Genomic DNA, 27907 nt, shown 5'->3' on the forward strand with positions numbered 1-27907 from the left:
GTCACACCGATTACGCTTCGAGAGTGGACGCACAGAGGGTATCCCACGAGAGGGCCGCATCTGCCCACTTTGCGACCTGCAGGAGATCGAGTCAGAGGAGCACTTTGCTTTCAGATGCCCTATCTATTATGCCATCCGAGGCGGGTACCACTACCTATTCCCCGATGGATTTGGCCCCCTCACATGCATGCTGTAGTTCCCGGACCAACGGTGCCTAGCCGCTTTCTTACATGAGATGACCCGCTACCGAGATGCATCTCTCCAGGCATGACAGCATGTGCAACCCACACAGCGTGAGGACACTCAGTGACCCATCACTGATTTCTTTCAGTCACAGGATACCTCTTCTCAGTCTAGCCGACGACGCAGACGTGAGCGAGAGCCAGAGTCACGACAGCTACGCCAGCGGACAGACTCATACATCCGGGTCCATGACATCCCTTCTATGCTCTCAGCACGCCTTACGGGGGTCACCATCGCTCTCGTTCTTCAACATAAGGCCTCCCGCCGCCCCCGACGAGCGAGCTCGACTAGGTAGCGTGACGTCAGAGGCCAATCATCCATGCAGGGTTTTTTCGACCTCCCATTTGACGGGCCCTCTATGATTGGCCTCTGACGATCACCACAGGCATATATATATATTTGTATCTCCCCCTTTCTGCTCCATTTTTTTGTGCCATTTTTTGTATCATCGGGAGATAGATACACATTTTTTGCACCAGGACTAGACACACCATCCTTCATAACTTTTTTGAAGAAACGGTTGGCCGGACCGTTTTGAGACCGCCACCGTTATGCTCATTGTACTAGTTATCTTTAGTCTCATAGACCTTCACGGTCTCTCGAAGACTTTAATAAAAGTTCTCTTTCTTTCTTTCTTCCTCTATCCCCCTTCTCGATCTTCCCTGTCGCTCTCACTTTTATCCCATGGCTTCTCTACAAGAATTGGCAGAAAACAAGGTGAAGATTCCTGTTGACCGACAATTGGACGGGAACAACTATGGCGTGTTATGATGGAGTCAGTATTGCAGTCTTATGACTTGGCAGATTTCATCTTGGTAGGTGTCACAAGGCTAGATCCCCTTGATGAAAGTTTGGGCATTCTGGATCAGCATACGGCCATGAATTTGGCCCAGGCCTAGGACAATGTCAATGCAAGGGTCTGATCATTCATTTTCTTGAACTGTACTCCTCAGGTCATCAACCATGTAAAGCTGATAGCATCAAAGAGTATCTGGGAACATGTGGCTTCCTTGTATAAGTGGACCACTCCTATGAAAAGGGTCTCCCTAGAGGTTCAGATGTAGATATTAGACTCTGCTAAGTCATCTTCTATGAGGGAAGATATTATTAAGCTTCAAGAATTCCAACAGGAGATATCTCAGGCAAAAAAGGAGATCTCATTTGAAGATATGGCCATTACTTTGTTGTCCCATCTCACCTCCCAGTACTCTGCTTTTCATTCTTCCTTGATTACGAGTGGTAGGATGGGTTCTGTCACTTGGGAGAAATTAGTGCCTATGGTGTTGGATCAAGAGGACCGGTTTCAAAGTTCAACTCATGGCGGTGGCTCCGATGCTCTGGTAGCCCCGCAGTCGGGCAACTCTCAAGGACGTCGTCCCCCTGATACGAGAACTTAGTTGAGAAAGAGGCCTTGAAGGCGAAAAGGTCATGTAATCATTGCGGCGAGAAAGGCCATTATTGGAGGCAGTGTCCACACTGGGCTAACAACAAAGGCTCCCGTTTCTCCAGAGGGACAAGATTTTCCTCTGCTATTATCACTCCCGCTTTTGTGCATATTGAAATGCTTGATTCTCTTGCATCCTCTGTTGGAGAGGGGGTTCTATCTCTCCAAGCCACAAACGTCTGGACCTGGATCATTGATAGCAGGGCATCTCGGAATATGAGTCCTTCTGCAGCTGGGTTGAAGGATTTGGTGATCTCCGGTGGTGATGTCTGTATTGGTGATAGCTCAACCATCAAAGTTCGTGCTGAAGCAACCTCGACATCATTCCCAATGGAAAAGGAGGGATGTACTTCTCTCGAGTTCTGTTCGTTCTCTCTCTTGGGTTCAATCTGTTGTCTGTCTATGAGACTTGCCGCCTTGGAACCATAGTATTGTTTGATGAAAATTTTGTGGAGGTTCGAGATAAGGCTACCGGTCAGGTGATACAGACTGGTACAGTTAGTCATGGCATCCACACCTTGATGGCACTTTCCACGATCACGTCATCTCATCACGGAGATCTTTGGCATTTTTGGTTTGGTCACTTGAATGTTGATGCTCTCCGACGTGCTGCTCGAGAACAAATGGTCCTCGGATTACCGGATGTGGGTAACAAGCACGAACAATGCCGGTTATGTATTCAAGGCGAGCAACACCGAGATGTGTTCCGGAAGCAAGCTTTAGGTGGGCTTCCTTCAGGTTATGTTGATCTCAACGACTATGCTATCAGCTTGGAGAAAATCATGTCGCTTTCCTCCCATAGTCAGGCTAGAGCATAGCCAGGCTCTGATACCACTGTTACGAAAATTCAAAATTAAAACTTGATCGCAAATTCATGATTTATCAAAACCATAGAAGCCATGGATACACGTGGGGGAGAGAAGAGAAAGAGAGAGCGACACTGCATGGGGTCCAATCTACTCCCCCTAGATGATGGCTCTTGCTTCCCATCTAGAGTATTTATAATTGTAATTTCAAAAAAAGCAAAGAGCCAATAATAGTACATTCAAAAGCATCCCTTGTCCACAATTAGAGGGATTTCTCAACATACCTCCATGAGCTTAAAATATCACAAGGCTTAATATGTCCTCGTACACAATTAATAAAATAAATTAGCCCACGTGCTAATATTCATTTCTTTATAATATGGCCCATGGCCTTTGGCAACCATTCGATACAGGTCTAAGAGAAGGGGGTCCCATTGCTCCTCTTTTGTGCTGCGAAGTGCCAGGAAGGACAAGAAGAGATCCCATCTGCTCCAATAGAGCCCCCTTTCCGGGGCTGTAAACTTAGGGCTGACATGTCCAATGCAACAGGAGAGGCATCTAGAGCATCAAAATAGTTCTAGGGCTCCAACAACTAGAATTCACATTGGAGGCCCTAGGCGATGCTTAGGTCATAGAGATCGATCAAGGGAGTCTCCTGAGCCGGCACCATGGGGCTTGCCTTGAATCAGTGAAGGGGGGTGGGGGAGGGGGGCGGGGGACTGTGACGAAGCCACATTTTGGCTAGAGGGCCTAGGCAAGGGAGGGAACAGTGCAACGGGAGAAGTGGGGCAGGCCACCCGGAGGGGGGGGGTTGAAGGTTCCCAAGGGAAGAGAAAGACAGGATGAAACTGTTAAGCCAGGCAATCTCCAACTCTAGAGGACAGGATAATCAAAGGCCAAACTGGCGCAAAGGTCAGATAAAATACAGGTAAAAAGCCACAGGTGAATCTCCGTCAGGACGAAAATCCAAACCTAAACACTGTGTTAAAACCTCATCAAAAACGGGCCCCAAAATCGGAGGCCAAAACTGGCCACATTCTGGCCGACCAAAAACTGGCCGATCAGACTGACCAGGTCGGTCAAAATCTGGCCGACCAGACTGGCCAGGTCGGCCAGATCTGGGCCGACCAGCTGGCCAACCAGCTGGTTGACCGACTGGCCCTTCCCTATTTAAAGGGAGGGGGCCTAGGTGCTCCACCATCACTTGTGCTCCTGAGGTCCCTGCACACCCTGAGCTCCTACCTCCTTCCTGCCTCTCCTGGCTGCCTCCTCTTCTGCCTCTCCTTCCTGCCTCCTTCCTGCTCCAGATCTGCCCCTCCTTCCTGCTCTAGATCTGCCTCTATTTCTGCTTCAGATCTGTCCCCTACTTCTGCTCCAGATCTGCCCCTACTTTTGCTTCAGATCTGCCCCCTACTTCTGCTCCAGATCTGTCCCAACTTCTGCTCCAGATCTGCCCCAACTTCTGCTCCATCTACTGTTCTTATTGATCCAGATCTGCAGCAACCCTTGCATCAGTTTGCTGTCTCAGATCTGGTTCAGTTCCAACTTGTGGAGCTAGTGCAGAAGTCCACTACAGTTGGCTTCCCTGGAGGACTGATGTTTGCTCCCTCCAAAGCTTCTCTCATACCTCCTCTTGTATTGAGTTCCTTTGGTGATATATATTTCTTCTTCAGCTATCATTAGTCTTCAGTATTGTTTTTTTTTTGTCTCCAAGAACTTTCTTTATATGGTATCAGAGCAAGGTGTGCCTATCGACACCTGAGCATTGACCTGGAAAGCTTGGAAGATAGATCATCAACTGAAGATGTCTTCTCCTTCTTCCCCGAAGCGATCTCAGCCTGAATCGACCTCTATTCAACCACCACCCTCGTCATATGTCGAGAGAGAGTCTGCAAGGATTGAAGGTGATGAATACCTCTCCAAACTCTTTAAAGAATTTGCTGAATTTCAGAAATGGAAGGAACTTGAAGCAGGTACCCGCACACCTCATGCTTCTACTTCTCCACGTTTTTCTCCGATACGTCAACAAGGACCTCTATTCAACTCAGAAGAAGCAGAGCAACATCTCAAGTTCGGTGCCGATGAAGAACAAGTATACCCTGACGAAAGAGGACAGGCCGGCATGAGAACATTGGGTTATTCGACAGTGCCTATCCCACAAGAATCAGTGCAAGGTATGTTTCCCTATTCCCTTGGTGCAACTCCATCTGCTATGCAAGGCATAGGAACGAGTAATCACGAGGACACAGATCCATACATGCATGTGAACACTCGTAGACGAGAAAGGAGAAATGCGTTAGACAATGAGTTTGCTTTCGGTTCTCATTCTTCCTTCCCTCCCATCCCTCTCATATCTTCCGCTGCCATCTTTCCTCCAGTGGCTTCTCATCCTCCATCTTCTCCCATGCCACTGGACTCCTATAGTTTATTTCCCTCTATCTCTCCCGCTGCCCCTTTTTCCTCTCTCATGTCATATCCCGCCTCTCATGTTTATCCCTCCCCCTCAGGACCTTCTCCGAATCCTTTTGTTCCTCCGGTGGTGCCGCCTCTTCCTTCTTCTCACTCCGCTCCTGTTCTGAATTCTCTCATGCCTCCACCGGTTGCTTCTCCCTATCATTTCCTTTCTTCCTCTCACCCTGTCTCTGCAACAGCCAAACATGCTTTTACTGATATGACTCATTTTAACGGGTCTAATTATACCACATGGTCAAATATCATGCGCCATGTGCTTGATTCTCAAGACCTATGGGAACTCGTTCAAGGTACTGAACCGCAACTTGATCCTCATGTTTATCCTTATCAGGTAGTTCGCTCGTGGCGACATCGTAATGCCACTGCCATTGTCGAAATCATGCAAGGTCTTTTGCCTGAATTTCACTCTCAATTACAGCATTTTGACCTTGCCTCTGAGCGATGGGCACATCTCACTGACCGCTATGCAGCTCGAGATCGTACTCGTCGCATCAATCTTGACCACGATCTCCAGCAATTCCAGATCACTGCTGACGATGATCTCAAGGTCAAACTGGCAGACCATCGGCGGTTAGTTGCTGAATTTGCCACAACTAGTCCTCCCAAATCCGAGGATGACCAAGTTACTTTCTTTTGAACAAACTCCCGCCCAAGTATTTTAGTTTTATGCAGCAAATCGTTTCTCAACCCTCTCTTCCTACTTTTTATGAGTTCGAATGTCAACTTTTGCGTTATGCTCGTCTTTACTCTCTGGTCCACCAAAAACATAGTGTTCCTGCTTCAGAGGGGGCTCTTCTCTCCGGGATTCAAAAAGATCAACTCAGCTCCGGGAAGCCCTCTCCCACTCCTAACTCCAATAACTCCTCTGGTATTAAACCCGCCTGGCACAACCTTCCCAAAAAGAATAGGTTTTGTCAGCATTGCCAGAAAGTTGGGCATGTTGATGATGAATGTCGCTCCAAAGCCAAAGGCATTCTTCCACAGCCCCCCACCACGACTCCTCTGCCACCTCGTTGGTGCCGTAGGAGTGGTCCTCCTCCACCTAACGTTGGTCTTTGGAGACCACAGGGCCATGTCACTAATCATTTCACCCCATCCCCTCCTTTTATAACTCCCGAAGGCCTGTCTGACTGGTTCACTGGAGATTCTCTAGACTTCACTTCTCAAGCCTTGATCCATATCACCGAGCTTGACTCCTCCCCATCCATATTTGGATCAGCATTTCATACTCTTCCATGTGGCTCTAAAGCCCCTTGGATTGTGGATAGTGGAGCCACTCATCATATGACCCCTCGTCATGATCTCTTCATTTCTCGCCAACCGGCAACAGGGGGAGTCCGTTGTGGCAATAACTCTGTTGCTACTATTCATGGTGTTGGTTCAATCACCGACAAAGGCCCCAATCTTGCTCAATTGGATCAAGTGTTTTATGTCCCCCAATTAGGGGTCAATCTTCTTTCCGTCCATCAACTTTGCCTTCTTGGTCGCACGGTGCTATTTACAAAGATGCATGTCGAAATCATAGATGAGACATCGGGACTCCTTTTAGCTCGGGGCGAAGCCCAACCTCATGGTCTGTACCTCATAACTCAATTTCTTGAGACTCCCTCCAATACCGGCTCTGAGTTTCATCGGCTTCATGGTCTTGCTACCCAGAAAGATCCAACTGACACAGAACGATTATGGCATTATCGTCTGGGACATTTGTCCTATGACTCTTTATATGAAATGTCTCGGGATCATCTGGTTGATGGCCTATCTAAATTATCGCGAGCCAAAGATATTTGCTGTCCATGCCAATTAGGCAAACAAAGCCGAACTCCTTTTCCTTCTCATTCCACTTCTCGAGCTTAGTGAGATATTGCGTCTAATCCACCTCGATATTAGTGGCAAATCTCCTGTTCCTTCATTGAATTTCCTTCTTTGCTACTTGGGCTCCATTGGTCATGAACCAAACGGGAAAGTCTATTGGGATTGCTCGTAGTGATAATGGTGGTGAATTCATTTCCCATGAATTCCCTCACTTCCTTCACGAGCATGGTATCCAACGCCATCTTACATCTCCCAATTTGCCCTCCTAAAATGCTCGTGTCGAACGGAGACAGCGCACAGTCATGAACATGGCCCGAGTTGCCTGAACGTCTCTGGCCAGAAGCTGTGAATACTTTTGTCTATCTCCTTAATCGTTGCCCTACTCAGCCCATCCCGAACATGACGCCTTTTGAGGCCTTCTATGGCTACCGACCCTCTATTTCTCATATCCGCATCTTTGGATGCCGCGCGTACACTCATACTCCCAATGATACTCGCGGTAAACTAGAACCTCGTGCTGAACTTCTACTTCTAGTTGGCTACTCAGCGGAAGCCAAAGCTTATCGCTTATTTGATCCTCGCACAAACAAAGTTTTGGTTTGCCGTGATGTGGTCTTCGATGAAAGAGATGTTCTAAAAAATTCCTCTATTCTCTCTGCTGATGACGTATCTACTCCTGTTCCCTCCGAAATCTCTCCATCCGAAACTTCTTTCTCTCCCCCCGAAACTGCTTTCTCTCCACCCATTGCTTCTCCTCGATCCTCTTCTCACGACCCGCTGCCACGCTAGTATCGACAAACTATGAAGGATTCCGGGATTATTCCCTTAGAACTTCCTCCTCCCGGTCCTCGACACTCTACCCGGACAGCTTCTTCCACTACCACCGCCTCCATTTTTACCACAGCCTATATCATACATTCTGAACCTGCCACTTGGCAGGAAGCAGTTCAACATTCTGAGTGGCATCGTGCCATGGAACAGGAGCTTGAGAGCATTGATCGCAATGAGACTTGGATTTTGGTCGATCGACCCAGTCACAAAAAGGTCATAGGAACCAAGTGGATCTTCCGAACAAAACTCAAAGACGATGGAACACTGGACAAGTACAAAGCTCGCTTAGTAGTGCAAGGATTTCGCCAAAAACATGGTATCGATTATGAGGAAACCTTTGCACCTACTGTTCGATTAACTTCCTTTCGCCTTCTTCTCGCCCTAGCCGCTCATCACAGCTGGTCTATCTATCAGATGGATGTCAAGAGTGCCTTTCTCAATGGCTACCTTGATGAGAAAGTCTATGTGGCTCCCCCACCTGGTTTTTCTCCTCTTGGCCATGAAAATAAGATATTCCGTCTCCGCAAAGCTCTTTATGGGCTTAAACAAGCACCTCGGTCGTGGTTCCACCGAATAGGTACCTTCCTCAAAACTAATGGGTTTCATTCCACTCCTTTTGATCCGAATTTATATATATATCAATCTTCAGAGGGGGTTTGCTTTATCTTACTTTACGTAGATGATCTTTTGCTTTTGGGCTCTACCCCCACCACACTTCAATTCATTAAAACTCAACTCAGCACCACATTTGAGATGACCGATCTCGGTCTTGTCTCCTATTTCTTGGGCATGGAAGTTGTTCAGCATTCTGGTGGCATCTTTGTTTCTCAACAGAAATATGCTCAACTCCTTGATCAGATCATTCCCCACGAGCCTAAGCTAGCTGCCACTCCCTTGGATCCCACAGTCAAGCTCTCAAAAGACTTGGAGTCTCCTCTCTTTGATGAACATCTCTATTGTCAGGTTGTTGTCAAGCTGCTCTGGCTCATTCACACTCGTCTGGATCTTTCTTACTCAGTTTCCATTTTCAGTCAGTACTTTAATGAACCCAAGCTCACTCATTGGCATGCATGTATTCGTATCTTGCGGTTCATACGTGGTACTTACTCTTATGGTTTACATTTCAGACCAGGACTAACACTACAGGGATACACTGATTCCGACTGGGTTGGCGACCCGGACAATCGCCGTTCTCATGGCGGCTACATTTTCTCGTTCGGCTTGGCACCTGTTTCTTGGTCCAGCGGTAAACAAGAAACAGTTGCTGGCTCTTCTACTGAGGCTGAATACCAGGCTTTGTATGATTGTACCACAGAGGCCATATATCTCCGGCAGTTTCTGGCAGAGCTACACTTTCCTTGTACTGAACCAACGATACTCTACGTCGACAACAAAAGTGCCATCGCTCTCGCCAGCAATCCCATTTTTTCCAACCGTACCAAACATGTTGGTGTACACTTTCATTTTACTCGCGAGCAAGTGGAATTAGGTACTATTCGATTGGTATATGTTCCAGCTGCCGATAATCATGCTGACATTCTTAGCAAGCCGCTTGAGCATCTCAGCCCACGGCTTGGGATTGGTATACTGCTTCCTTCTACTTAGCAGTTTTTGTGTACTTGTGCTTAAGGAAGTGAACAAATCCCCTGCGAGGGCACGCACTCCTTAAAGTACTTCTTTTTTGTACTTTCTGATTGTACCATCATCTGGGCATTTAGTGAAGATGAAAACCTACTTTGTAGGCATCTTCATCTAAATGAAAACCCTCTTAAAAAAAAAAAAAAAAAAAAAAAAAAGCTGATGAAGAAGATAGATCACCCCTGGAACAACTCTTTGCTTCTCCTTCTACATTGGACATTGAGAGGGGGTGTTAAGCCAAGCAATCTCCAACTCTAGAGGACAGGATAATCAAAGGCCAAACTGGCGCAAAGGTCAGATAAAATACAGGTAAAAAGCCACAGGTGAATCTCCGTCAGGACGAAAATCCAAACCTAAACACTGTGTTAAAACCTCATCAAAAACAGGCCCCAAAATCGGAGGCCAAAACTGCCACATTCTGGCCGACCAAAAACTGGCCGATCAGACTGACCAGGTCGGTCAAAATCTAGCCGACCAGACTGGCCAGGTCGGCCAGATCTGGGCCGCGACCAGCTGGCCAACCAGCTGGTTGACCGACTGGCCCTTCCCTATTTAAAGGGAGGGGGCCTAGGTGCTCCACCATCACTTGTGCTCCTGAGGTCCCTGCACACCCTGAGCTCCTACCTCCTTCCTGCCTCTCCTGGCTGCCTCCTCTTCTGCCTCTCCTTCCTGCCTCCTTCCTGCTCCAGATCTGCCCCTCCTTCCTGCTCCAGATCTGCCTCTATTTCTGCTTCAGATCTGTCCCCTACTTCTGCTCCAGATCTGCCCCTACTTTTGCTTCAGATCTGCCCCCTACTTCTGCTCCAGATCTGTCCCAACTTCTGCTCCAGATCTGCCCCAACTTCTGCTCCATCTACTGTTCTTATTGATCCAGATCTGCAGCAACCCTTGCATCAGTTTGCTGTCTCAGATCTGGTTGAGTTCCAACTTGTGGAGCTAGTGCAGAAGTCCACTACAGTTGGCTTCCCTGGAGGACTGATGTTTGCTCCCTCCAAAGCTTCTCTCATACCTTCTCTTGTATTGAGTTCCTTTGGTGATATATATTTCTTCTTCAGCTATCATTAGTCTTCAGTATTGTTTTTTTTTTGTCTCCAAGAACTTTCTTTATAGAAACGGGGGTGGGGTGCTCACAGGCTATGTTGTTGAGGCAGCGGGGGCCGATGGTGGGGGAGGGGAAGTATGGATAGTAGTGGAGGGGGAGGAGGAGGACAGTGTACGAGCGGATGAGGGTCATGGTAGAGGGGGGAGAGGGTTTGGAGGCGGCAGAGGAGGTGAGGGATGATGGTGATGGACGAATTGGGGAGTAGCTCCTCTCCTATACTCAGGCTCAGTGTTCAGGAACACCCTGTGAGTTGGGGGATGGGACAACTCTCAGACAAAATGGTATTTTTGGAGGTCTTTCTCAGTGAGAAGGGCTAACCGATGATGGGGAGCTTGATGAGGGATACTTCACAAATGTGTCACTCAATGTGGCCCACATTGTAAAGAGGAAATATAGACGCAACCACGCATTGTTTAGACCAAGGTTTGAGACCTGGGGGATTGTCATTCTTAGGGCTTGTAAGTACATCAGTTAGACATAGTGGTTTAGCAAATTAGGATAATTGCCAGTAGAGGGTGCAACACAGTAGTTTGCCACATCTAAGAGGTTAAACTCAATGGGTAGCGGAGATCAATGCAGCCATTCGAAAGGATTAGCAAGGGGGACAGCACCATGAATTGTGAACTACAACTCTTTTGGATTGGTGTCCCTTTTAAGCGTCTAGCTTTACTAACTATACTTATGGCTGTTATAGTGGTAGGTGGAGTAACTCTAGCTAGAGTCCTTCGTCTTGCATCACGATATTACAAATGGCTACTCGCTCGATATGCACCGTTGCAAAGGACGTCATAGTGTTTATGCAGCAGTGCAAGTGATGGGCTATTACCCCACCACTAGCTAGCTTCATGAACTGTACATGATGGTGACTCTCGCTGTGGCTCTGTGGGAGTTGTAGTGATATCTCGGAGAGTGGATTTGTGTCGAGCACACCCAGTATTCCAAGTGGGTGGACTTCTTCTCCTGCTCCACCCACATGGCAAGCGACTCCATATAGTGGCCTCTCCATGGACTTTGTTGTGCGAGAGGCATGGGCTATAGCAGCGCGTGCAAATCACCCTCTTCTCCAAGTTGTGGTCATAGGTGTGGACCAGCCTCCGACATTGAGGACCTCCTACTTCTTCTACTTGGTGGGAAGCTGGCTCCGAAACATACTTATTGAGTTGGGAGGCAAAATTGTGGCAAGAGATCCATCGGGTCATATTGGTCCTCACGCAAACCCATCCTCCCTTATAATGACAGTATATGGGAGACTATGTTAGTATCATAGCTTGGGATATTTAGGTTGCGAGGTGTAGGCTTTTGATTGGGGGGTAGCAGAATTGGTGTGAAGCCACCTTAGTCAATGTCTCGGTCAATATCATTTAGGCTGTGTGCTTGATTTGGAGGAAGATTTCTGAGGGCCATACTTGGTTTTGCACATGGATAGAGGAATCTGTTGGTTGTATAGCCAAACCGGTTGCTGGCGTTTGCTCCACGGTTACCTTAGGTGAGAAGTACAATGCAAAAGAGCTGATCCCTCTTTCTTGTCACCACCCTTTTCAAAGCTTAAAGAGAAGGTTCTTTTTAGAAAGAACAAAGGCTAAGATTAGGTTAGCCTAAGCCAAAGGAAATTACCGAAAACTTAGGGGCAAGCATTGGGGAGATTTAGTTTGACCATGAGGGATTCCAGGCCAAATCCAAACAGCAAGAGGCTAATTAATGCTAAACAGCACTTAAAGAGCCTACAACGAGGGTTATATTAGCAGGTTGGTGTGTTACCCTGTATGTCATGGCTATTTCTTAGCCTTCATTTAGAATAGTTCATCTTCAACTCCTTGTGCTACATCTCTCCATTCTGTTCCACAGTCACAGTCTCTAGTTGCTTACACAAATTTCTCCTCTCCAACTCTGTGTGTGACAAATGAACGCAGACGCTTACTACATGCAGGCCGTTCTCCCACAGCTTGCAAAAAAAACTGAGGGAGAAGAAAAGAAAAACGAATGGGGGAGAAAGAGGCAGCATCAAGCTCTTGAGTAAAAGTTTGATATTGTCTGGTTATTAACAAACTTGGGTGATGAGCAAGTGCATCTGGGCATGAGTGACATAACATCAGCAAGCCATAAGGCTTGAGTATTGTTATGAACATGCAAATTAAAGTCAGCTACAATGCCAGTTTAAGACAGGCCATTAGACAAAATTGCAGCAAAACCAACAAGACTGTATTTCTTCAGACTTGGGAATGAAAATCCGTTGTCCTTTTGTAGATCTTTGTTAGACGTTTCTCTTTTGGAAATTCAAAGGGCTTTTGGTAATGGGTTGACATCCTTTGGTAAGCTATTGATGCTATGCTGGAAGTTTCTACATTTATCTTGTTCATGCTGTGTATGAGTTTTAAGTTCTGATTTCTAGGCGACAGTTATTTTTAGAAGCAGAATTGATTCACTACTTGATATCTAATTGTGCAGGCAAATATGCTGGAGGGAGGTGGGAAAACACCTATCTTAACTCCTTTAGAGCTGGAAGATATAGGCTACAAGATAGTCGCTTATCCATTGTCATTAGTTGGGGTAACCATTTCTGCAATGCAGGTAAATGTGCCTGTTTTTAATGTGTAAAGCGGAAATCTCCATGCAACTGTCAACAACCTCTACTTGATTTTTTGAAGGATTATAGGACTCCACGGATTAAATTACCTTAAAATCTTATTAATTGTGCTGCATTCTTTCTTCCACAAATATTTTTGATCAAATTTTGATTTATTATGTTGTGCAGCATAGCTCACCTATAATTATGAAAATTGCTACCAATCTGATCTCCTTACTGTTCAACCAAGTTATGCACAAGGAAGAATTTTCAGATATCGCACAAAAACCAAATTTCTAAGACAGTCATTCTTTCATTGAATTCACAAACTCCTTTCTTACGATGACTGAAGAATGCAAATATGCTTTCGAAAACTCTTATTTGCAAACATAATTGATCCTTGTGGAATGTAAGATCAGCCACTCTTGGCAACTTCCATTCCTTCCATTTCTCTAAGGTGAAATGCAGTAAGGGCTTGGCTGACTTAAGGCACTGATTCGTCATTCAAAGCATACCCTTTCTATTCTGATGCAATCCTTCCTGCTCAGCATGTTATAAATGTTTCTAAATGAGGATGTTTCTATAAGTCTCTAAGTCAAGCATGCTCGTTGTTGATTTTAACTTGGTTGGTTCTGCAGAGACTAAAAATTGCTAATATCATAAGATGGTATTCTACATGTTTCTCCACAAGGAGTGCTTCAATTCAGGATCATGGACACGCTTGACCGCTGTTAGTTTATAGCAATTGATTGCCTCATTTGGCCGCTGAATTCACAATCCTTATTTTGTATTTGACAGTGCAAGTCTTTGAGATAGAATCTGCATTTATTATTCACAAGATGAAAATTTGATTAAAGTCTAGCTATCAAAGTGTCAGCCTCTCAAGTGCTTTCTTTGTTGATGTTTTTGAGAAAAGTTATGTATGCTCATGTTGACTCGTACATGGATGGGGCGTCTGTAATTACTGCACAATAATTGTCTTCTTTTGTCTGATGCATGGAATATTTATGTATTTATAGTTTTCAAATTTAATACAAATCTTATTTTCAATCTTAACCTGTGTTTTTTGTACTGTGACGTGTTGTCTGCTTATCCAATGCTGCCCATTTGTGATCTCTTCAGGATGCTTTGCTTGCACTAAAAAGTGGCCGCCTGCCTCCTCCAGCAGATCTTCCTTCCTTTGAAGAAATAAAGATGATAGTTGGTTTTGATGATTACTATGAAGAGGGGCAAAGATATATTAGCTTATCCAGTGATGGTTTGGAAGATGCCAATGCAGGTTACAACTTATTCTGTTTTTGTTCTTTGAAAAAGGGCTGAAAAATAGAAGTGTAACTCAACGCCTCCCTTACAGCATGAGTACTTCTAATTAAGAAAACTGTAGGGAAGTCTCCTGCTGTACAGTCTTCTATCTTTTACGGATTCCAATTTAAATCATGTGTTCCCTCTTGGTTGTGAAGCTGCAGAATTCAGTCAATCTTTTCCCTCTAAGGAGCTTACTCCTTTGATAGAAAACGAAGGGGACCAGTCCAATAAAACAGGTGATAAGTCAGGATCGCAGAATCCTGAAGTTGAGTATATTGTTCCATATGTTCTTGAAGAATCCGAGGAGAATAATTCGACAGATTTTCCTTCTAAAATTTGGTCCCGTACACTTCGAGTAAAGATTACATCGAACACTGGTCTAGTGAAGCTGGATGTGAGAATACCGGTAATTAATTTCTCCAATTCAGTAGAGTCTTTGTCACATTTATCAGTGTTAGCAAAGAGCTGACTGATTTAGCATTGATGCTCGGATCTCATAAAATGCATAATTCAAAGTATGTGCACACTTGGAAGGATTATGGCTACCCAGTGTCTGTCAGCTTTTTTTCTTTCCCCTATAAAATAGCTTATCATTTTTGCTACCCAATGGGTACTAGCTTATCTAAATGGACAAGTACGAGTCCTTGGGCCTGTCATCAATCCAAAATCTGAAAATAAAACAGTATATTTCAAGGGAATCCCTATATGTGGACACCTTTATATAAACACAGGGACCCCTTTAATAGCATCCTGCTGTAACTGTAAAAGGTCCTCTCGGATGATTGGGTAGAACTCGTTGCTCCGAAATGGGACAAATGGAGCGTCAATGCTATACTGGAAGGGTGGCAGCCTGTCTATATGGAAACCCAGCGCCAACCAAGGTAGTCTGCGTTGCCTTGCAATACATGAGCCATAATCTTGCACGTGGTATAGATAAGTGATAGTCTGGAATGCCGCATCTAACTGCAATAGAGATGCCCCGAACTCAGCCCGAATGATCTGATGGGGAACATATGACTTACAACGGATTACTCGTGATAATAAGAGAACCTGTAATCTCTCCACTCGAGTCCACTTTGTATCGGATAGGTCTGGCCCCCAGCAAGGGCTGCCATACATGCGTGCAGGTTGGACCAAGGAGTCGAAAAGAAGAGAGGGAAGACCTCAATCATGTGGCCACCAATAAGCATCTGACTAGGACTCCTTGCATACAAGGCCGAGACTCCTATGATCCATCTATCTGAGAAGCTTAGTCTTTACATGGTGCCCTCCCGGACCACTCTGCCCTGTCATAAGCCTTCTCAAAATCCAGATTCATTTACAGCCACAAGCTGTGTCAGATGCATTTTCAAATAAGCGTTTTATGTACAATTAATGAACTTGAGGGTGAAAAGCAGTCCAATCATGAGCAGCCACAAAAAAAGCAGGTTTTTGACTATTATGGAGATGTCAGACTTAATGCTTTTGATGAGATAAGCTGTGTGTACATGAACCAGCCCATATATGAGCATACATGTTAGCAAATGAGAGTTGCCTATTCTCAAACACCACTTTCTCTAATTATGGTCAATAGACTCAAGTATTAGCAAGTATCATTATTCAATAAAGCAGTCCACAATGGGCATTGTGCAGGTTGCAGCTGCCTATAAGTTTATCAAAGGGCATGGCACGATCTTGAAGATGTTGGCCAATGTGTGTCGTGTACGACAAGAAGGGCACCTACTCCACCCTACTGGGTGCCCTACAAATACAAGCCAAATCCACTCACCCAGATCCCCCTGAACCTCTCGAAGAGGCTGGACCTCACATAACCAGAGGCACCATCGCACCCCCTCCTGCCCTATCAAGACTAGAAGTGGGTAAATGGTCCACAAGTGGTCCACTACCTTGATCCTCTACCACTAGAGCAACTCCAATCCCTCGTCAACCCTGGCATCTTTGTAGTCTACCCGAAGGCCTCCAAGCCCCACTCTATACAATCTACAATGAAGAAGCCAAAGGACTATTGTAAAAACTGAATCTTGAGGCCGTGAGGGGCACCTTGGTCTTGGAATGCTACATATACTAGCAAGGGGGGTCCGAGGCACTGTGCAGTCCCTCCCACCATGACTCTAGATCGCAGCGCGAGCTCCACCATCCGGGTCCTTGTCCCCCTCAGGTGAGAGAGTGCCCGACCTTGTACCTCCCCTTCCATGGGAAGGTAGTTCCAAGCCTTGAATGGGCCTTATGCCACTGTGCCCATCCATCCTCTGCCCCAGCATAAGTCCTTGTGATCCCCAACTTTGGTTGCCATATAAATGTATGTTTCTCAAACTCATGAAAACTTGGGTTAGCCAGAATGAGCTCTTCGGAGAAGTGGTGGCTAACCCTGTGGAGGCTCCTCATCAAAGAGGAACCTTTCCTAGTGAGGGGAGCCTTTGAGAAAATCCACCTATGGGACTGTTGCCATTGACCTCCTATACAAGGAGTGTTCCCCAAAAGCCCTTGTTGAAGCAAGAGCTTCCAGGGCTCGAAGCTTGGGGTACGGCTGCGTACCACTAGCTTGCCTGAAAGGGCTTTACTCTGCATCTGGAGGTCAATGATACCAAGTCCTCCTTGCGGCTGGGGTAGGGTCACTTCTTGCCAAGTGACCTTGGTCCTGTGTTCCTCGTGCCATCCAAACCCATTGATAAGGAATTTCGCACAAGGCACTTGAGCTGACCCATACCTTCTGTGTGAAAGCACAAGAGGCTATATACCAAGCCATAGCTAAGAGGACTTGCTTGGCCACAAGGGCTCTGCTTGCTAGAGAGAGTTTGGTTGAGCTTGAGCACAGAAGCCTACACCTCACATTCTCAAGGACCCAGGCAGTCTACTACTTTGCTGAAATATCAATGCTCATCTGACAGCCTAAGTATCTTGCTGTATGCCCTCATAGAATCCATAGAAAGCCAATTGCAGAACCAATCCGAAATCTCCTGAACCTCTTGAGCTGCTTTGAGGAAGACTACTGATTTGGTCCAGTTGATCTTGGCCCTAGAGGCCAAATAGTCTCTAGGTCTCCTCTAGGCTCTCTGTCGTGCCTTCCATAGATTGTTGTGTCATTTGCAAAGTATGAGTCAAGAAGCTTCTCGTCTAATGAAACGGGTGTCGCAGTCTAGTGAGGCTCGTTGCCTGAGAATACATGAAATAGATAGAGCCTTTGCCGTAGAGAGAGAGAGGAAGGGAGCTAGGGGGGCACCCTGATGTACTAAGCGAGAGAGGGCAAAGGCCTCCCACGTGTCACTGACGATAAGCATCTGGTTTTCAATCCCACCGTAATGGCCGAGATCCCCCGAATTCACATGTTTGAAAAAACCCATTCTCTGCATGGTGCCCTCTAGAAAGGACCACTCCACCTTGTCCTAAGCCCTCTCGAAATCCATAAGAAGGATCGGGATAGGCTGAGATGACTCCTACGCCCAATCAATAGCCTCCCAAAAGTTGAAAATATTGTCTAGGATGTTGCCTTCCTGAATAAAACCTATTTGCGTGTCATGGATGATATCAGCGACGCATGGTTGCCCTCGTTCGATGTATGGAACGTCCTGTACGTTCCATATTGTTCCGTACGACTCGTCCGTTTAAAAAAAAAAAAAAAAATTTCTATTTTTATAATAGTGTTTGTTTGTTTTGGATGGCTGGTTTTGTTATTGGTGGTGGTTCTGCCAAACTGATTTTGGGCCTCCTAGATGGCAAGGTTCCATATAAACCCCCTCTCCTCTCACTATGATCTCACACTAAGCATCTACCTCCGACTTCAAGTCTTGACTCTCCCCTCTCCATCTCCAACAAGTGACGAGGCTCAAGCTGCATCAAGCATCTTCATCTCTCTCCCTCATTATCTCCATCAAGCACCTATATAACATGTTTGTACAAGTTTTAAAGCTTGTACAAGTACCTACTCCAAAACTCTAAAATCTCTATCTTTTTTTTGGGTATCGAACGTACCATCGGACGTACACCTAAGATTTTTTAGTTCGTTTAGTACCGCACTAATATCAAACAGTACGCATCGAACGTGATCGTACATGTCAACCATGCAGCGATGTGAGGGCTGCAAGTGCAAGCACAAGTTCAAGGCGTTCGCTAAGATCTTGTAGGCTGTTTCCAACAAGGTAATCATCCTCCATTAATGGATGTCAGATCTATTCCCCCCTTCGATCTCAAACATATCCACCCTTGACTCATGGACCGAGGGAGAGATCTAGAGTCGAAAACTCTTGAAGAGCCAACTGAAGGGGTGTGTGTATAAAATCCTAGAAGCGCCTAAAGAAGAATGGTGTCAATCCATCCTCCTTAGGGCACTTCTATAGAGGAAGGGCCTTGAGCGCCTCCAAAAGCTGCTCATCAGTAAAAGGCACCTCCACTTGCCTTCACATATTCAGAGAGATCATTGTCCGGATATGTGCCCACACTGCCTCCCAGGGCTGCAAGGACCTGGGGGAGGCTCCTCCTCGGAATAGAATAACTGCCGATTAACCTTTGTGTCATCACTAAGATCTCCTACGAGTTTGCGTGCATTTGGCCTCTCTCATCTCGTAGCTACTGCAACTGCGTCCATGTCAAACGAGGGCTAATGGTATGAAATAATTTCTTGGTTATTTTGCCTCCCTGCTGTACCGATTGTGCCATAGAGGAATGATAGGAGAACTCAACTCGACAGATTTGTGTGGCTTGAAGGTCAAGCCGCACACTCCCACATTGCAAGCCATTGTGAGACCGGGTCTTGCTCACTAAGGCGCTCTATGAAAACCAAAAACCTCTCAGTGCTCTCATGTTCATGAAGAGAGTGACATTGAAGAAGAGCTTGCGCTTGGAGCTCCGAAGTGGATTGCTTCCACCACCCAAGTAGCCCAACCACTTGCAAGGGGTTCTTTGGCTGCAGCCAGATCTCTGCCACAGCCTAATGCACCTCTTCCTTTTGATGCCTAGCATTGGGGTTACCGACCGTTTTTGTGGGAGTCCATAACGTGGGCTGCTCTAAGTGAAGCACAACTAGAGATTGATCCGACATCATAATCCTTGCCAAAATACCCATGGCTCCCACTTTGTGCATCGCTCAAATCCCCCACGTAGAATCTGTCAAGTCGCTCTAGAAGGTCATCATGCCATTGCTGCCCGAAGGAGAAACGAAGACTGTTTAGATGTCTAGACACCCCTCCCTCCATGGGTCACGACCATTGATCATGAAGATGAGTTGCTTCCACGTTCCTCTCTCGGCCACAAGCATTGTTGAGAAGGAAGCGCTTGTCCTCCTCGAACTCTAAATTGTTGAAGTTCCCTCCCACAACCCATGTAGAGGAGGAGTAGGGACAGATTTGGAGAAAGGGGAATAGAGGAGCAGAAGGGAGAGAAAGAAAAGAAAGAGTCTTCGGAAGACCGATGGGTCTATGAGACTGAAAGAAAACTTGATACAAATCACAATAAGGGTGGAGCTATTGCAACGAGCATCATCACCCGTGCTGAATCCTAAGTCTGACCATACATAATCAAATACAGCTGGATGTAACAATGAAAAGAAAAGGGCTGGAGCGGAGCGGAATCCTCCGTGAGAGAGAGGGGGGAAGAGGGAGAGGAAAGGGTAGGAGAGAGAGAATGAGGTAGGAAAGAGAGGGAGAGATTGAGAGGGAGTAGGGAAGAGAGAGAAAGTGAGTGAGCATAGGCAGGAAGGAAGAAGGGAGAGTAGATAGGATTAGATGTCACAACAAAAAGTACATAGTACTGGGTGGATGGAGACTTATATAGTCCCTTCACATTTTCCACCTAAAGGGCCTCTAACTTGGCCTCTTTTTCCCCTTCATTACAGCCATCCCTCCCCATAGAATTTTGCCCTCGAAATTTCATATGCGGGCTGTTAAATAGGTGCAGCAAACAGCAAATAATAATCAGCCCGGTAGGGGATAGGGGTTGTCCTGGACAATGCTCTCTGGCTGCCATGAGTTCTCATCCTCAGGGAGTCCCTGCCACTTGATAAGATACTCGGTGTAGACTTTGTTTCGCAGTACGTGATCCTTGAAACCCATGATGCGCTCCGGAACATAGAGTATGTGGCCCTCCTCATCCATAGGTGGTAGCTCAGGAAGGACTTGGACATGCTGTCCGACATGTGGCTTCAGCAAGGATGTTGAGAGTTGTGGTGCCATGAGCACATGTAGAGCAAAGGTATGAGTAAAGGGCAAGCTGCACATGGCATGGAGGAGATATCCCACATGTGAGCAAGCATATGGATGTAAGTACCCTCACCTATAAAAGGGAGGTTCATTTGAAGTAATATCAATCAAGCACTTTGCACTTTCTCAAGATTCTCTTTATGAGTCCAAGCTAATCTATCTTGGAACCTAATTGACTTGAGGTACATGTCATGAGCACTCTCTTCATCATGTCTCCACATAGGTTCCATCCACCTTAGAGTGCTCCATAGATCCTGAGGCACGCATGTTTTGTCATGGTATCAGAGCTTAGGTTTAGTCTCCTAGATCCATTGTAGGCACACCTTAGGAAGCTTATGTTTTCTCCTAAGCTAGTTCTGGTTTTAGATTGAGAGTTATCTTCCATGGTGGGGATAATTTCAGTTTGTTTTGGGGAAGTTCCACTCATTGAGAGCTTGATAGCTGTTTAACTCTGTTCTTTGAGAGAGAGAGAGTCAAGGGTGAGTCTCTTTGGTATATTGTGCATGTTTTTCAGTTTCAGAGGATTTCAGTTTCTCCTCTGAGTAAGAGCAATCTCCTTAGAGCCTTGCATCAAGCTCTCCATCTACAAGCCTGGACTGCAATCGATTGGTGACTTCTATGCGGATTCCATCCACCATAATGGCTGCTTGTGTGAACTCGCACCATCAGGCTGCCAATGGAAATTTCCCTCCATTGCGGACTTCTGTAAGTTTGCAGCTGAATCGTGTGTTTTGCAGTTGAATGGTGCTATGAAGGAGCGCATGGAAAGGGGACGGAAGGTAAGAGAGCAGCAAGAGCACAAGATGATCGAGACTCTTAATGCTAGCGCCTTGCAATAACTGGCTCTCCACCGACAGCAGCAATGACTAGAACAAGCCTTGCCTCTCCTCCCACGACGGACTGCACTTAGCTACGGGCTAGCTCCAAGGCCACGACCAATTGTGATCTACAAGCTCCTATAACTCTGTCATGGCTCTAAGCCCAGGCAGCCTCAGCCTTCATGCATGCTGGCCAACAACGCCTCATCTCGCTGCTGCTATAGATCTAAACGGTTGCCACGAGCTGCCTCTGTTGTAGTTGGCGAATAAGGCCCGCCGTCCTCCACACAGCCAGTCCAGCGGCCACAGTAGGGCACCAACAAAACTCCAACTGCTTCACCTCGATCGCGCAAGTTTCAACAAATTAGAGAAGCAACGATCCCAAAAGATTGGCAACATAGAAGCGAAGGACGATAGGACATCGATGGTGTAGGATTGAGTACGCAAAAACCAAAATCATAAGTGAACCATTTGCTCCATCCTTGCCACAGTCAAAATCTGCCTTCCAACATCGACTCTGAGAAAGCATAGATACTACAGCTCTTCTACAGCAAGATGGCTCTCAAGCAATAGCATCAATGAGCTCCTGTGAACGCCTATCAACAGCCGCAATGGACGGCTTATAGCAGCAACGAGCAACCTCCTTAACGGGCCTCTCAAACGCCAACGGACCGACCTCTCCAAATCGTAAGATGGCAAATGCACACAGACGGAAAGCAGGCCCCGAAGTCATCTCCATCCCCATTTTTGTCGATGCCGCCTCACGGCAACCTTAGCCTACAAAGCTCTAAATCCTAGGTTAGATTTTTAACCAAGGTAGATTAAAATCTAACAAAGGTAAATTAAAATCTACCATGATTAAGTTTGTTTAGCCTTTATAGTTAGCTAAGTTTGGTTAGGTAAAAATGCCACATCATCATAAGTGCCAACTAAGCACACAGAGCCCCTTGCTAAGCACAGTGTGAGTGCAGCATATGAACCCCAGTGCCACATCATCAATGGCCCTTTTTTCAAATCAAAACTTCGACAAGGCGTAACTTGCAATCCATGAAAAATTTGCACATGCTCCAAAAAGGAAAAGTGATCGTCTTTTTAAGCTCTACGTGCGTGTCAAGTCAGAATCATTGTACGCAATTAGACACTGCCATTGAAGCAAAACGAAGCTCATGGTAAGACCTTTGCAACAAATGGAAAAGCGAAGCATGAATGCACACATCGCTGTCATAAGCATGCCAAAAGCACAAGTGCATGAGATGACCATAGCACAAAGCATGGCATCCACACACAAAGCATCAAGGTACATGGAAGAACAAGGCATCATGCATCAAGTGACGTTAAGCAAAGAAGACAACGACATCGACAACATGCATTGAGAAGCAACATCCTTGCCACCTTCAACCCATATGTTTGTAAAACAAGCCTGACCACCTGAGAGTAGCTATGAATTTAGCACCCAGGGGAGGTATTGACATGTAAAAACCACACTTGACCACCTTAAGTAGCAATGCAAGCACTAAGGGGAGGTGATGGATCCTGTAACTCACATCTGACCACCTTGCAGTAGCCAAAGGATCATGGCACCAAGGGGAGGTGTTAAGAGTTGTGGTGCCATGAGCACATGTAGAGCAAAGGTATGAGTAAAGGGCAAGCTGCCACATGGCATGGAGGAGATATCCCACATGTGAGCAAGCATATGGATGTAAGTACCCTCACCTATAAAAGGGAGGTTCATTTGAAGTAATATCAATCAAGCACTTTGCACTATCTCAAGATTCTCTTTATGAGTCCAAGCTAATCTTCTTGGAACCTAATTGACTTGAGGTACATGTCATGAGCACTCTCTTCATCATGTCTCCACATAGGTTCCATCCACCTTAGAGTGCTCCATAGATCCTGAGGCACGCATGTTTTGTCAAAGGACACATGGAAAACATTATGAATCCTGGAGGTCTTGGGTAGCTCCAACTCATACGCCACCTCACCAACTTTGCGGATGATCCTATAGGGACCGTAATACCTGTGAGCAAGCTTCGTGTTGGTGTTACCCTTCAGCGAGGCATAACGGTTCTTATGGAGGCGTAAGTGCACATAATCCCCTTCTTCAAAAGACAGATACCTCCTATGTTCATCCGCATACTTCTTTTGCTTGGCTTGGGCATCCTGCATATTCTTTTTAGCCAATTGCAGAAGGGCATCCATACTCTCCAAGTCATTTCTTGCTTGCTGATTTTTCACAGCCATGTCTGCAACTAAAGATGGCATACCCATTGTGCATCCATACATAGCCTTGAACGGGCTTATGCCAATAGAGAAGTGCTTGGTACTGTTGTAACAAAATTCAGCAAGTGCCAACCACTTATCCCAAGACTTTTGTTGTCATGACAGAAATGCCTCAATTACTCCTCCAGCCATTTGTTCACCCTTTCTGACTGTCCATCCGTCTCAGGCTGGTAAGCAGTGCTAGGTGTAAGAGAAGTACCCACTACTGTAAATGAATCCTGTCAAAAGTGACCCATAAATTTTGCATCTCTGCCGCTGACAATCTCCCGAGGGAAACCATGATGCTTAAAAACATGATCGATGAATTGCCAAGCAACCTATGATGCTGAATAACGGGTCTTAGTGGGTATGAAATGGGCCTGCTTTATCATTTTGTCAACCACCACAAAAATGCTATCCCATCTCCGCTCTGTGGAAGGCAACCTTGTGATGAAATCCATAGCAATGTGAGTCCATTTGCCTTCTGGAATAGGTAATGGCTGCAAGAGACCCGCGGGTAACCGGCTGTCCACTTTATTTTGCTGGCAGGGCAAACATTCACTGACAAATTTAACTACATCCCGCCACAAGCCATGCCAGATAAAGCTCTGTTTGACCTTTTCATATGTCTTAGTAATACCCGCATGTCCTGCCATAGGAGATGAGTGCATTTCCTGTAAGACTAGCAGTCGGTACTTTGAATCTGGCACCAAATAAATTCTGTCCTTGCATTGCAACAGCCCATTATGCAGCTTAAATTCAGCATGCCCCTGGCCCGATGGCCTCTGTAACTCCACAAATATGAAAGCTGCCTTAGAATACTGCATGTATTCGTCCTGAATACTATGAATCCACTCTTGGTAGATGGTAGAAATGTCAGACAAACTGCAAGCCCACATATGGGATAAGGCATCTGCAACCACGTTTTCTTTCCCTTTCCTGTACTCGATGTCGAAATCATAAGAATGAACCTTAGCCAGCCACCTCTTCTGCTTCATTGACAAGTTGGGCTGCGTAAGGAAATACCTGAGTGTCCTATGATCTGTCTTAACCTTGATTTTGCTACCGTATAGGTAGTGGTGCCATTTTTTGAAAGCATGGAGGATAGCCAACATTTCCTAATCATACACATGATAATCTAGCTCCTTGGCATCCAATTTCCTACTTTCAAAAACAATTACCCCGTGTTCCTATCTTAGCACAGCCCCTAATCCTTTGCCACTGGCATCTGCCTCCACAATGAAAGTACGTGAAAAATCAGGGCATACCAACACAGGAGCATGAGTGAGGGCAATTTTCAGGTCTTCAAAGCTGCGCTGTGCATCTGTAGACCACATAAAAGCATCCTTCTTCAAAAGGTCTGTTAGAGGGGCTGCCCTCTTGGCAAACTTGCGAATAAAGTGCCTGTATAAGAAAGCAAGACCTAGAAATCCCCTCAACTGAGTAGGGTTGCGTGGCTGCGGCCAATCCTCAATGCATTTCACCTTTGCAGGATCCACTCGAATGCCATCCTTGCTGACCAAGATACTCAACCTATTGTGCCATAAAAGTGCATTTGCTGGCTTTAACATAAAGCTGATGCAACCTCAAAATTTCTAGCACTTGCTTGACATGTCTGATGTGCTCCTGTTTATCCTTGTTGTAAAGGAGGATGTCATAAAAAAATACCAGTACATATTTGAAAAGGAGAGGCTGCAAAATCTTGTTCATGAGTGCCTAGAAGGTAGCTGGTGCATTGGTCAATCCAAAAGGCATCACCTTGAACTCATACAGTTCCCTCTCTATGCGAAAGGTTGTCTTGTGCTCATCCCCAGCTTTCATTCTAATCTGATGATAGCCGGACCTCAAATCAATCTTAGTGAAAAACTGAGCACCCTTGAGTTCATCCAACAAGTCATCTATCCTGCGGATTGGAAACTTGTTTTTGATGGTGACCTTATTCAAGTCTCTGTAGTCAATGCACATATGGTAAGAACCATCCTTCTTTTTCACCAGGAGCACAAGGGATGCAAAAGGAGAAGTGCTATGAGTGATGAAACTCTTCTGAAGTAAGTCCCTCACTTGAGTTGCCACTTCTTCCCGTTGTACCTTAGAGAGTCGGTATGGGGCCTTATTGATTGGCTTATTGCCAGGTTCTAGGACTATGGCATGATCTACATCTCTTCTCGGTGGCAACTGTGATGGCAAATCAGCAAACACATCTGCAAACTCTGAGAGCAATCTCTGCATATCACAATCATTGACACGGGGAGTGCCACCCTCTTTAGTTACTGACACATTTAATGCATATATGGCATTGCCTCTCTTGAGCTCTGTGGCCAACTGCCTTGCTGAAATGACCTGCAATACCATGCAATGTACATAATTCTTGTGTGTGTAACCTCTAGAAGTGCGGGCATCATCACGCTTGAGGTTCACATAATCGGAGAAGGGCATCTCAAGTTTGATGGCCTCAGTTAGGGCCCTATATGAACACAAAGAATCTGCCAACATGTCATCAAAAGTCGCTTGCTGCCCACCACCAACCCCCTGCTGCGTAGAAGCTGCTGCCATTTGATGCACTGGTTGCGTTTGGCTATATGTGCTCGCTGGCGGAGCGATAGGTGCATAAACCCCGGGTTGGGTCTCTCTGCCAAATGCATCTCTCCAAAATGATGGCATACCAAAGGGCTGACCTCTCTCCTAGGGGTGTGGGCTGCCATATAAACCCAAGCCAACTCCAGGCATACTCGCTGGTGCGGTGAAAGGAGCACTAGCCGGATGCACACCAATCGGTCGGCCCAAAAGAGACGGCTTAGCCTGCATAGATGCAGAAAGCTGAGAGCCAAAAGATGGCCTGACATCTGCGTGCTCTGTGGCACATAAAATGCATCATCTATGTCTAGATAATCTCCAAGCTGGGGTACATGCAATGGTCCAGAAGACTGACGCTCATAGGCACGACGGGCATCTGCCATAAAACCCCTGCGTGGAGCAGATAAAACATCCAGACTGTCTGAATGGTCCCTTGTTGGGGTGCGGGCTGCTTACCCTTATCTTGCATAGCAATGGCAGATGTGATCTGCTGACCAATCTGCTGTCCCATCTAGACAAGAGCGGTATCCTGCATAGCCATGGCCATGGTAAGCTGCTGGCTGAACTCCTGTCCTATCTAGCGGAAAGCACCCTGGAGCATAGAGGAAAGGGCATCCAGAAACTGCGTCTGCGCTACCTGGACTTCCCGGGATGCAGGAGAGAGAGGCTGAGTGGAAGGAACCTCTGCACCACCAGTGGATGCAACCACTGTGGTAGGCACTTGCTCATACTGAGCAACCACATCAATGTCATGCGATATATCCCGAGGGACACGCTTCGGTGCCATGGTGACTAGCCTTGGAGAGAGGAGCTTGAATGTAGGCAAGGAGAAATGGATAACAAAACCCTACGTAATGAGCACTTGAGATAATGCGTGGAAACACGAAAATGTCGATGGAGAGGCTCGGAAGAAGGGTCGTCGAAGAAGCTTCGAAAACGGGGTCCAAATGAGCCCAAATAGGGCTGTGGAAAGCCCCTAAAAGAGGCTGGAATTCTGAGTTCCCCCCCCCCCCCCCCCCCCCCCTTTTTTTTGTTTTTTGGAAAGGGGTCCTAAGTCACCTAGGACAGCTCTAACCTAGGACCTTAAGGACTGTTAAGACAGTGCCTTAGACGAATCTAACCCAACATTTAACCTCAGTTAGTACTAACCTAACCTACAGCCAAACTAACTAAACCTAACTGACTAAACCTAACCTAACCCAATCTACTAACCTAACTCAATCCACTAACTAAACCTAACCCAAACTAGCTAGACCTAACCTGACCCAACTAACCTTGACTACTGAACCTTAGGAAAGAAGAAAGGATAAGGTTTTTTTTGGTAGGGTAAATGGTGACGGTGACAGCGACGGGGCGGGGCGGGGTGTGGCGGGCATGGCGTGGCTGGCTAAGGGAAGGAAAAACGGTGGGGCGACGACGGGGGAGCTGGAGCGGCGACGACGGGGAGCTGGAATACTACACAGATTGTTGAGGGTCAAACTTGCAACACAGGCTGCTGGGCAGCAACGTAATCAGGCATGTCGTTGATGGCGCACAAGGATTTGTTGACGGCGCACGTCCGTGCTGTTTGTTTGCTGATAGCCCACACTTGTTTCCTTGACGTAGCTTGGTCGACGACGTGCTAGTAGTTCCCCTCAGCGTGAAGCGCTGGCAAACCACGATTGATAGCAAGACTCAGCGAGGGTCAGGTGCCAAGAGCTTGGGCTCTGATACCAATGTAGAGAAGGGGTAGGGACAGATTTGGAGAAAGGGGAATAGAGGAGCAGAAGGGAGGGACAGAGTCTCAGAGAGGGGAAGAGGGAGAGGAAAGGGTAGGAGAGAGAGAATGAGGTAGGAAAGAGAGGGAGAG

At 46.4% G+C, this 27907-nt stretch overlaps 1 protein-coding gene across 3 annotated transcripts in view; it reads left to right on the top strand.

Moving 5' to 3' along the window:
- LOC147904674 (Phosphoenolpyruvate carboxylase family protein) overlaps window positions 1–27907 on the top strand; it is a 125967-nt gene that overhangs the window by 36739 nt on the left and 61321 nt on the right. For 2 of the 3 annotated variants that reach the window (XM_087387913.1, XM_087387925.1), the window contains exons 4-6: window positions 12794–12916; window positions 14034–14190; window positions 14372–14622. In XM_087387913.1, coding sequence (XP_087244039.1) covers window positions 12794–12916; window positions 14034–14190; window positions 14372–14622 — 531 coding nt within the window. The remainder of the gene's footprint in view (window positions 1–12793; window positions 12917–14033; window positions 14191–14371; window positions 14623–27907) is intronic. The other variant, XM_087387918.1, reaches the window with a different exon arrangement.

This window comes from Dipteris shenzhenensis, chromosome 2 (assembly GCF_047967505.1).
Source record: "Dipteris shenzhenensis isolate YYH24624 ecotype China chromosome 2, Dip_SZ_1.0, whole genome shotgun sequence".
Taxonomy (NCBI): Eukaryota; Viridiplantae; Streptophyta; class Polypodiopsida; order Gleicheniales; family Dipteridaceae; genus Dipteris; species Dipteris shenzhenensis.